The sequence below is a fragment of the Seriola dumerili genome, unplaced genomic scaffold (assembly GCF_002260705.1).
Source record: "Seriola dumerili isolate Sdu_G_001 unplaced genomic scaffold, Sdu_1.0 BDQW01000088.1, whole genome shotgun sequence".
NCBI classification, from domain to species: Eukaryota; Metazoa; Chordata; class Actinopteri; order Carangiformes; family Carangidae; genus Seriola; species Seriola dumerili.
In genome coordinates this window covers 15,238,131-15,249,744 of record NW_019174343.1, presented here as the reverse complement: position 1 = coordinate 15,249,744, position 11,614 = coordinate 15,238,131, and the positions used below count along the sequence as shown (strand labels likewise).

Here is an 11,614-nt window from a genome sequence, read left to right as displayed (position 1 = left end):
ATCAGAGGGTCTGGGAAGCCCATAGTGTATCCTGTAGCACACACACACACACACACACACGCACACACACACACACTATTTCTTCTCCTCATAGCCACATTTATTTCACACCAGACCACCAGGGAGTCCCTGCCTGTGGGACCAGTGGAAAGAGAAGAGTGGGTGCCCTGTTCAAGTGCTGATCATTTAATCCCCTCCCTGCCCGGGTCTGGGATTCTTTCTTCCCATTTGTAATCCCAGCACAGAACTGGAACATCAGAGATTAGTGCGTGATTAGGCTGTAACCGTCCAGTGACCTGAGCTTGCCTACAGTACCTCAGCTTTGTCTGGTCTGGCACACCAGTCAGACCCATTAGGTCAACTGCCATTCACAAAGAAATTTCCAGTTTGGATCTGAAGCTTTATGGTTGACCAATAATCCTTTACTCTAGGCCCATGCACCAGAATGTGGAGCTGTCTCATCTCTTACCCACTAACCTGCATTGTTCAGTTGCAACTTCAATCCTTGTCATTGGTACAGTATTATTGCAGATATTACTCTGAGGCTATCAGTGATGCTTGTCTCCTGACATTCTGTTGTATAATATTGGGGGAAAAAAGACCACAGAAAGATGCTTCTGGATTGCGGTTTGCATGTTATCTTACAACAGCTTGCTGCTCTTGCTTTGAACAGAACTATAATAACAGATCCTCAAATATTGCTGTCAGGGGTCTGTTTATAGCAGCAGCCAGAACTCAGCGATCTACCACTGGAGAGCATGTTACGCTACAAAAGGATGTTGTTCTCTGAGATATAGATGATGCACAGTGAAGACACGAAGACTTTATAAACAGTGATAAGCTTTGTTTGTTTGTGGTGTTGTAAATATATTTTAGTGACACAGCAAAAAAGTTGAACCTGGTTTTACTATTTCTACAATGCAATAAAATGTCACCCAACAGTGACATGTGCTGGGCAGTAAAACATGTGCACATTCCAGGTAGAGTGCCTTGTTCCATGTAGATGTGTGCTAGACACTACTGCTGCTGCCATTAACCTTGCAATTGTAGGGTAGAAATTTCTGTGGCTGTATTTATTTTGCCGAGATGTGTATTCCTGCCTCATAGCAGTATAAACCGGTGTGTAGTCTCTCAGCATGATAACGCTTCATTGCATGGATGCACAGAAAGCTGGGTATGATACGGTGAGACCGCCTTGCTGCTAGTTTTTCCGAGTGGCCAACTGTTGTACTACAACATGAAACTCCCCTGCGATTTACAAAACACTGTCCCCACGGACCACCAGTTTAAAAAAGACACCTGTAAAGCTGTTGGCAGGACACCTTGAACAGTAAACAAGGGAACTTATTACTGTTGTATTATGAATTTTTAATCCATGAAGATTTTGTATATGTAAAACTTTCCCAAGGCCTAGAAGAGCTTTTTTTTATGTGTGTAACATAATCTCAATGTAAAGTCTGTGGGTTGGGTCACAGGTGTAAACGCTCCCAAGACGCATTGAGGATGCATTTCAGATCTGATCACTCAGACCAAATTCGGAGGTGGTCTGGGCCACATGTGGCCACATTCTTTTAGCAGTGTGAATGCAAATGTGTCCTGGGTCCAACTATTTAACTGACTTCCTCTGCAACAGTCTCATATTGGACCAAATATTTTATTATTTCAAAGAGCTCAATCTTTATTTCATTGTAGAGCTGTGACCAGCACATTGATTCGCTCAACCCATATTTGTCCTGCTCCCTCTCCCTCTGTCACACACAAACACACTGACCTGTCTGTTGGATTGGCTAAAAACAACAACGCATACGTATCTAATTGCATCTAGAGCGGGAATGTGAGATCTGATCACTGGTGTTCACTCAATGCACATGTGTAGATGCATTTAATATCAGGTGTGAACTGATGTGCTTAGAGCTGTTCACTTGTGATCAGTTCACCTGAAACCAATATTAATGCCATAGCCAGGTCTAAACAGGCCCATTGGCTACCTTCTTCATGTTCTCTCAATCATTTTTACCTCTACCAAGGAGGTTATGTTGTCACTCGTGTGTTTGTTTGTCAGCTGGATTATGCAAAAAGTAGCCAATTGAATGGAAATACAGTGAACTTGGAGGGCCAGTGAAGAACCCATTAAATTTTGGGACAGATCTGGATAATTTACTATGAATTTTCTCTAAAGTCTGGTGTATGTTGTTTGTCATTAGCAGAGGTCTGTGCTAGTAACACCTAGTAACACCTTGAAATTCTGACTTGCCATTTGAAACCCATTTACGGATTCCACTCCATCACACCTTTCAATTTAGCCCCCATTAGCCTACAACTGAGACACGAAAACTCAAGACAAAAATGTAAGAGAAATGGCTAATGTGAAATTTCAAGTTCCTTGCCTTCATTTTAAATTGTCTGTTGCACTTTGCATGAAAGGATATTTGATGTTGCAAGAACAGGACTACATTTACAACCTGCAGTCTGTCTCCAACTAATAACAACGATAAAACTTGGGAGAATATTGAAAAAAAGATGATTTCAGTGTTGAGTTTTTGTGTCTAGTATTTTTCCTGTTCTACCCTCCCCCCTGTTTTCTCTGCTTCCTCTTTGTTTGCTTGATCTGCTTGATCCTCTCCGAGGTGCCTTGTCTCCTCCCAGCGACAGCTGCGGATCTGTGATTGGCTGGCTGTGGGGAGAGGTGGGATTTGTCGGCTGTTTTTCTAGTTACAGGATGAGCATAGTCTTCAGTTTCGGTAGCAGCCAGTCACAACGGACGACACAGGCGTTGCCTGAAAACGTTTTAAGCAGTTTTTATGGCTACATAAGTAGCCTTTTATTACGTGTACAAACAAGGAGAATATCCAGCCCGGTGGAGGAGTTTTGTTATTTGTCCCACGACAAGGATAAGAAAGGGAATAAGGGATTTTGTCTCGGGCTCTGTCCTTCCTGTTCAGCCCTTTGTTTTTCAGTGTTTCGCTCGAGCAGGCGACCAGCAGCGCCCCCGTGCGAACCAGCAGAAGAGAGTCCGAGGATAGGGAGCCAGACGAGCGGCCGAGTTTCTTGCCTCCCGTGCGACGTGGGTCCCCCCAGCTCAGCTGTCCGATGCGGAGTGAGGATGAGTCCCGCTCTAGAAGCCCTCATGCAGGCGGACGGGACTCCTTATCCCGGAAAAGGGGTGATGCTTGAGCCCTTCGTGCACCAGGTGGGAGGCCACTCCTGTGTGCTACGATTTGGGGAACAAACAATCTGCAAGCCCCTTATTCCCCGGGAGCACCAGTTCTACAAGAGCCTCCCCCCAGAAATGAGGAAGTTCACGCCTCAGTATAAAGGTAAGACCCCAATCCATCTTAAACCTGGAGGAAATATCAATTGTCACAACGGAGCATGAGTGATGTTGTTTTGCTGCTCAGCATGAATCCTTTCTCTCTTCTTCCTCATCTTTGTGCTAATAATTTGTAATATATGCTGTACTCTTGGCTGCATTTAGTATCTCAAATGGCAAAAAAAAAATACATCCATTTAGATCTTGAGAGAGAGATCTTGCCTTTAGGTAAAGGGTGGTGATTGGTTGTTAAGTGGGCTTGAAGAACATGGCGTACACAACAACACACTGCAAAATGTATTTTGATATTTATAGATGGATGCATTCCTGTTTTCACATATTGTGACTTGTGTACAGAGTCGCTAGTGTTGGCAGATGACAGGCACTGCTTCCAGTTTTCTGGATGTAATCCTGATGTTTGTGGTGGGTTTCATGTAGCATCTTAGCTGATGGCCTGACTTCCTGCCAGGAGGATGAGTAGCCAGAGGTCTTTTAAGTGCCCTTCCTGGCTTTTAAGAAGGCTACAGTTTCAGGATGAGATAGAGTTCAACGGGGATCAGAAATAAATGGGACAGATCACCAGGGGAGTAATTCACAAGCCAGTTGAGGAGATTTTAAGGTCTGGTTTCAGGTCCATCACAGAAACATAGACACATACACATTTTCATCTACACACACACACACTTGTAATTGGAATATCAGATTCCCTGGATGCGTCCAGGCCCACCGTCTCTCACAGTTTCACCCACAGACAAAGACACCCAGTACATGCAGGTACAGACGTCTTTAGGGGGCCGTATGACGGAGGTAAGACACACGCATGGTATCGGACTTCTCAGTAATGCAGCGTGGGACTATAAAAAGATCCAGGAAGAGGATTGGGATTTGGAGAGCAGATAGTAGAGGACTTCTGGGGCCTTTGAATGCTCCTCACCATTGGCACTCTCCTGTCTCTTACACATCACACAATAGTAAGAGCAAAAGCATGCATGGGACACCTTGCAGTGGCCTGTAATTGGAATGAAGTTGACAATGAATGCACAAAATATTGTGAACACTGAGGCTTTCATGAAGATGTAGATGACGAGATGTACACATTTTAGGTGTGGACGTTAAAGCTTTGAGCATGATTGTAGCATTATCTGTATTCGCTGTAAATCATGATGGTCATTTGCAGGATAGGACAGCCAGAACTTGAGAACCCAATAAAATGATTGATAATGATCTGCAACACTTTCAAACTCCTGCCAGTATGTTATTGTCAATTTATTATTAGGCTGTAAAAATCTTAAGCGATGCATGTTTATCACTAATTTATGAGCCTTTCTATCGAATTAAGTCCGAGTGACTCATAAATTCCCACACTTGGCTGTGTGGTGTGATGACAGTGCAGCTCTGAGCAGACACCACGGTCCGTCAGTTGGACTCTAGAGGCGGGGCTTCTTGCAGGCCAGTGATGTCAGTGCACATGACATCAGAGAGGCCTCGGGCTGCGGAAGAAATATGGATGCTGGGTCCTCAGGCCTGACGTTTTACATGCAAAAACACCACGGTTCTCTCTAATGTAAAAGTCAGCTCTTGTGGTCAGGTTTTTCCCTTTGTAAACGTGTCATTTATTCTGTTGTTGTTTTGTAATGTGACTACTCCTCCTATTACTTATATTGCTGGATGCAGTGTACCATGTATCAATTTGGTTGTTGTGTCCATATCTCTGCCATTTTCTCTCTTGATCTATTTCAACCACATCCCTTCTTCCTGTCTGTGGTTTATCTGTATCAGCCACTGCAGCTGTGATGTTTATTCTCAGTGTCACACCTCCCCCACCCTGCGATGCACAGGCCCTTCTATGGACTTTAACTGGGGGCCCGGGGGGGTACGTGTTTGTGAATCATGTCATAAATTAGCGTGGGCATTAAGGTACACTGTGTTTCTTAAATCATTAAGAGGATTCTAGAAACACCTGTTGTCCCATTTCCAGCTTGCTGGTTTGTGTTTGTAAAATTGTGTTGATAATCACCTCTAAGTGGACTCTGTAAAACATTAAAAAAAAAAATTGACCTCGAGATGTATTTTCAAGCGTTCCACAACTTTGTTTGTTTCATTTAAACATGGTCATGGACTGTGTGGACTGAATCATTGCATATTAATACTCTGTACTATGGTTATGTGAATCTTCACTGTGGCTTGTTTTGCTGCTGTTTCTGTATGTGGAAAGAGAGAGCTGTATTTCATTTTCCCATGACAGCGTGAAACTCTGTATCATGAGTTACTGTATGTTTTTCATGAGGATGTTCAGCAGTTGCTTAATAAATGACCTGCTCACTTTGATACATTTCATCCTTTTGTGGTATTTTGTGTGTCTTGTTTTCTGATTATTTTGTGATAAAAACACTGTGCTGTCTGTTCATGTGCTGCTTTCCTCTTTCATCTCTTCCTTTCATTTCCACTTTCTGTGTGTGGGTGGACATATGATCAGACTGTCTAAATGTGTCAAAATCTTCCAGGAAATGTGTTTTTAAAATGTAAACATATACATATATGGAAAGTGTTGTCCTGGCATTTTATTGAGGAAATTATTACCAAACGAACAAAAAATACTAATAACTACTCTCCTCCTCTCCTCTTTCAGGTGTGGTGTCAGTCAGTTTTGAGGAGGATGAGGAAGGGAACCTGTGCCTCATTGCCTACCCCCTCCACAGTGAATCAGGAGACCTGGAAAACAAAGATCCCTCAGCAGACTGCGAGCCTAAGACCAAGATGCTGAAGTGGAGCAACAAGAAACAGTCCACTTTGCTTCTGGAGAACGACAACTACAGCAAAGAAAGAGCTCGACACAGTCGTAAGGAAGACAAGATCATGAGGTGAACATGTTTGCCTTAGTACCTTCATGCGATTGTAGACTACAAGACAAGTCATCAATAAGTTCTGTAACACTAAAGTTGACATTTGTCTGTTTTGTCACCATTCGCAGTTATAATCGTGATGAGGTGGTGGTGCAGCAGCAGCAGCAGGCGGAGGTGCTCTACTTCAGCCTGGAGAAAGGCAACGTGGTGCCACAGATCAAACACAACCCCTGGAGTCTCAAATGTCACCAGCAGCACTTACAGAGGATGAAGGAGAATGCAAAACACCGTAACCAATACAGTATCCTTTCATGACTAGGCGTCTCAGTGGGCGGTGAAGCACACAGTGATGGATGGATCTTGGTTATGAATAAAAGTTTGAATATACTGTGTTAGTTTGTGGGTCTTTTGTTGTCGTGTGATCCTTGACCCCCTTTCACAGAATTTATTCTTTTGGAGAACCTGACGTGGCGCTACACAGTACCATGTGTCTTAGACTTGAAGATGGGAACTCGCCAACATGGGGATGATGCATCAGAGGAGAAGAAAGCCAATCAGATCCGCAAGTGTCAACAGAGCACATCTGCCTCTATTGGAGTGCGACTTTGTGGCATGCAGGTATGGTAGAGATGCAGCTCAGCTCCTCTACATTTGAATTCTCTTGTGGTGCTTACACTGTGCCTGGGGAGCTGTAATACTCATGTTTCTGTGTGACTCCTGCAGGTATACCAGTCAGACTCAGGCCAGCTGATGTTCATGAATAAATACCATGGTCGTAAGCTGACCCTCGCAGGTTTCAAAGAGGCCCTCTACCAGTTCTTCCACAATGGGCGTCGCCTGCGTCGAGAGCTGTTGTCCCCGGTGCTACGCAGACTCCGCGAAATGCAAGCTGCCCTGGAAGCCTGCGAGTCCTACCGCTTCTACTCTAGCTCGCTGCTCATCATCTATGACGGAGACCCCCCCAGGACTCCCACTAGACCAAGACACCGTGGTGGGGAGGAAGGTGATGAGGATGAGCCATCAGATGAAGAGGAGGAGGAAGAGGAAGATGAGGAGGAGGAAGAGGAGGGGGCTTTTGGTTTCCCTCGTTCCTCCTCAGCAGGTGGCAGCAGCAGTGTGGCTGCAGCGAGCAGTAACAGTGGCAGTAGTCGCCCCTCCCACGGCTCAGGAGAGGCCAGCAGCCCGGTGGTGGACGTGCGCATGATTGACTTTGCTCACACCACCTGTCGGCACTATGGAGAAGACAGTGTAGTGCATGAAGGCCAGGACAGTGGCTTCATCTTCGGCCTCCAGAACCTGATTACTATCATTTCCCAGCTGGAGGATCACAGTACTGACTGAAGCTGCAGTGGAGTCTGAATGGTCTGAATTTCTAGCCTGGGAAAAGGCTCGCTGAGCTGAAACCCCTGCTACTCCAAGGTGCATCGTCCTTATGCCTACATGGGGGTCTGACCCTCCTCTGCTTGGAGGGAACCTCAGACACCTCAGGGTCAGGGGAGAGTCTGTGTGGTCGTTGTGCACTCTCCCTCACTTGCCAGAGGACAGGGCTGCCTGTGCCCTTACTTGCACTTTTCTCTTTCTGAGACTGCTCCTTTTCTTTGTTATTCGTGGTAGGAGAAATGTTGTTCAAGACAGAGGTCTCTTAACAAACACCAGGACTCCTGTAGCATCCTAGGACTCTCCTCCTCTGGTACAGACAAGTTTCTTTATTGTTAAATTCTCTCTGAGAGAGAGAGAGCGAGGCAGAGATAAGTGAAGCTCAAGTGTAGTTCTAGGAGCCTGACGTGGTGCTTTACCTGTGTTATGACATATGTGTTTTTTTTTTGGATGAAGTTTGGACTACCAGTCCCTAACAGCACAGCACATTATTAGTGGGGAAGATGACTATACAAGCTGACCATGGCTGGCTAGGTCAGCAGCCTTGTAGCAATTGACAACTTAAGCTTCTGATAAGGACATTTTGTGTTTATATTGGTGTCTTTTAAGACCCTCTTAACAAACAAGGTTTGTGTGTCCACCGGGCACTTGGATTTACACGTTTTGGTGGAAGAACAAGATTATTTAGGTCTAGAAGAAGGGATTTGCCTTTTTTCAACAGTTGTTCTCCCCTGTCCCTTTTGCCTATAAACACAAGACATTTTGAAAAGGGGATTGCAAAGGGGATATTATCCTTGTTTTGTCACTGTCTTTGTTTTCATCTGATTTTTCCTCTTCATTCCCGAAACTTTGACTAAACAAAGAGAATATATTGATTAAAAACACTAGTTATAAAGACTATATAGAGACTATTTATTTGAAAGGATTGTTTAAAAATACAAAAAAACAGTGGAAACAAGTACATTCCATATTACCACTATAAATGTTCTGATACCGACTTTGATTTATTTTGTTATTGCAAGAGCGGATACCTCTCTTGTATACCTGTGTGTTAACAGTGTCTTGGTTAATAAAGGCATTCATTTGTGGTAAAAAAAAAAAAAAAAAACATGGTCTATGGTCATTTATGTTCATTTACTGTGTGTGTGTGTGTGTGTGTGTGTGTGTGAGAGAGAGAGAAATGCATTTACTGGGCAGGAAGTAGTGAAGTGGGGAAAGGAAAATGAAATATGAGCAGGGAAGTGAAATGTGAGCAGTGAATGCAGCTGTAGAGTGTTGCTTTAACAAAAGGATGCAGTGCTGAGGGGAAAATGAGTCATTGTTTCGACAGTTAGTCATACTCCAGGAAATATCGACGTTTCGACCTAATCATCCTTCACCTTACACAGTACGACCAACTTATAAATCTTAATTATACACTGATGTGACGAATGAAAATTAGAAAATCTAATTCAGTTTTCCAATTTTCTATTTTTCATTTTTTGGACAGAAAATTGAACTGCCAAGCATGGACTCTCCTTCAACTGAGGGATGCAAAGTGATGGACGACCTTTTCAGTTAGCCAAGAGACGACGTCTAAATAAATTAAGCAAAAACATGTTCCAATAAGTTATTTGTGTAAAATAATAAACAGAGTGAATGTAACCACTATAAAAACATTCTTTAATGTCACCAAAACCATAGAAACACTGGGCTAAGCTTTTGATTTCAAACCAAGTTGACAAATGATCAAGGTTCAAACTTTAAAGACCCAATTTAACTCATCCAAATTAAGTAGAACAAATTTGCCATTTTACCCGAATCATCTTCAGCTGGCAGAATGTTTGCAGACTTGTTTAAAGATCAGAGTGGAGAAATATGTTTTTCTCTGCAGTGAGATGGTTGAGATTTTATTGCAGATCATTCAGTTGGTGAGAGCTGTAACACCAGAATGCCGAGACAGACAAAACCTGTGGGCCTGGTTGACATATGTGATGTGATGATGTTGTGATGGAATTTGAATTTACTGTAGCAGCCTTAAACAAAGTGTTCGTACGTAGTAACAAGAGGTCATGATGTGAGCTAAAACACCAGGACCTGGTGCTGTTTACTTCTCTTCTGAGTGTAATTTACATCATTTAGACAAATTCATCCACAGGAAACTCAGTGCCAAGAGAACAGGCTTTGGGATTTTTCCTTTGTTTTCACAAGTTCATTTCAGACAGTGTAAATACAAAGATTGCAAACATTACTTTCCATGCGTCATCATAGTCACAGAGTTCATTATTAAGCAGTTTAGTTTGGGTTTTTGGCCCAGTTGCCATTCAGTGGTGACATCGGTGACTGATCTGCACCAGGCCGGCACAGCTTAGATTATGGACTTCAAACATGAAAAACTTCCATTAAAGCTGTAGTGCTAAGCAGGAAGCATTACAAGGTGTAAGCCAGCTCCTACGTGTCCCAACAGCTCCAAAGCAGCAACCTCAGATGACCAGTATTTGTTTAACATATTTTATGGACCCTGAATTCTGTAGTGAAAATTGTTGCCTGTCAAAACCGGCAGCTTTTGTAGTCAGGCTAATCGGCTTTCCAGTACCGGAAAACACCCGGAGCTAAGGAGGGTAAGTCCACGGAAAGACTGGCTGTGTGGAAAGTATGCCTAGAAAGCTGCGTCACTCTTCAGCGACTTGGCACACCTGCCTTACAGCCAGGGTGGGGTGATTTGAGGCTGTAGAGTAACTTTCTGAAGACCATGAGATGTAGTAGATACAGTAGCAGATGCTTGCTTTCAACACCTGACAATCTCCTGACATTTGACATGGGTGGAGTAGGTAAACAAGATGTTGATTCTAGGCTTGTGTGTGTGTGTGAACATTAGCATACAGTTCACACTGGTCTGACTAATAAACTGAAACTCCTTAGGACCACCACATCCACACATCATCATAATAGCCACCATTCACTTTCACTTACTTAAGACTGACTCAGAGCCTACAGATAACCCACATTACAACACTTTATGTGCAACATCCAGCTACAGGATTATTCATGCATATCCTACAGAATAGCTGAAATAGAGAAATGTAAAACACGTGGGCATGGGTGGATCTAATCTGGTTTTCAAGCTTGAATAGATAAAGCAATATTCAATCCAGTTATGGGGTCGGAGAGATGATAGCATGAAGAGAGGGATTATTATTTCCTCTTTTCAGATCTTAAAATAGCTCCTGCTGCCTTCCGCAAAATAGATTTAAATCCATATGTTCTACTCCTTCGCATGGTTTTAATGATGAAGGCCATAAATACATTTGATTTAGGAAAGAAGAGAATACTTAATCAGTGTATTGAGACAGTTCTTCATTTGAGATTATAATGTGAGACGGGTTTTTTTTGGATGAGTGGGCTTGTTTGTCTGAATTTTGTCTGAGTTGTATGTATGTAAGTGAGCCAGTGTGGGACATAGACAGTTGCCTTGGTGACTGGACTTTTTTTTTTTTTACATTAGCAGTGATACATAACTATGGCAACAGCGCCAGTATTTTTCACATTTCTGAAACCACCTCAAAATGCAGGGTTAGGTTGGCCTCATTGATCGTGTAAAAATATTCTCATAACCTGACTGCTGTGAATGACATGGAACAATATTTAAGATAATGCCATGCTGTGGAGTAAAATGAAAGTCAACTTAAAAAGCATCCTTTTGTTTTTACTGGATTAGGAGGCCTGCTTTATTTCACAGAAATCTCTCAAGAAAACACAAATTATCAGCTCAACACCCACAGGTTTACTCTAAGTGTAATCGGGCTTAATGTTAAAGGATCAAAGTAGAGGTTTTGCAATGTCCTGAAAGAACTAATAAATCCTGATTGACCTCAATAGTGCACAGGAAAGTGTGAGTTATGATGTAAGAGCTGGTGTGACTAATCTTACTCTGATGATAACGCCTGAATGCACAGTTCTTGTGGCATACGTGGCGGTACACACACAGGTGTTTGTTTATGTGTGTGTGTGTTTGCTACAAGGAGGTCTTTACTGTATACATGGTGGTGTATAAACACATGGTAAGAAAATCGTCACAGTTCAAAGGTTATGGAATTTCTTGCCT

The 11,614-nt window shown here is 43.0% G+C and overlaps 1 protein-coding gene across 1 annotated transcript; it reads left to right on the top strand.

Annotated features, from left to right (window-relative positions):
* The first annotated feature begins 2,751 nt into the window (after nt 1-2,751).
* On the top strand, nt 2,752-8,614 carry LOC111221822 (inositol hexakisphosphate kinase 2-like). Its single transcript, XM_022745395.1, has 5 exons — nt 2,752-3,317; nt 5,940-6,171; nt 6,282-6,454; nt 6,596-6,771; nt 6,877-8,614. Exons 1-5 carry the CDS (start codon nt 3,104-3,106, stop codon nt 7,492-7,494), a joined length of 1,413 nt encoding a protein of 470 aa, XP_022601116.1. The 5' UTR covers nt 2,752-3,103; the 3' UTR covers nt 7,495-8,614.
* Nucleotides 8,615-11,614: the final 3,000 nt, after the last annotated feature.

What these genes read in the sequence shown, in the direction of transcription:
- LOC111221822 (XM_022745395.1), top strand. Translation starts at nt 3,104, where the DNA reads ATGAGTCCCGCTCTAGAAGCCCTCATGCAGGCGGACGGGACTCCTTAT. An exon ending in GTTCACGCCTCAGTATAAAG is followed by an intron (nt 3,318 to 5,939) that starts GTAAGACCCCAA and finishes CTCCTCTTTCAG; the next exon opens with GTGTGGTGTCAGTCAGTTTT. An exon ending in AAAACACCGTAACCAATACA is followed by an intron (nt 6,455 to 6,595) that starts GTATCCTTTCAT and finishes CCCCTTTCACAG; the next exon opens with AATTTATTCTTTTGGAGAAC.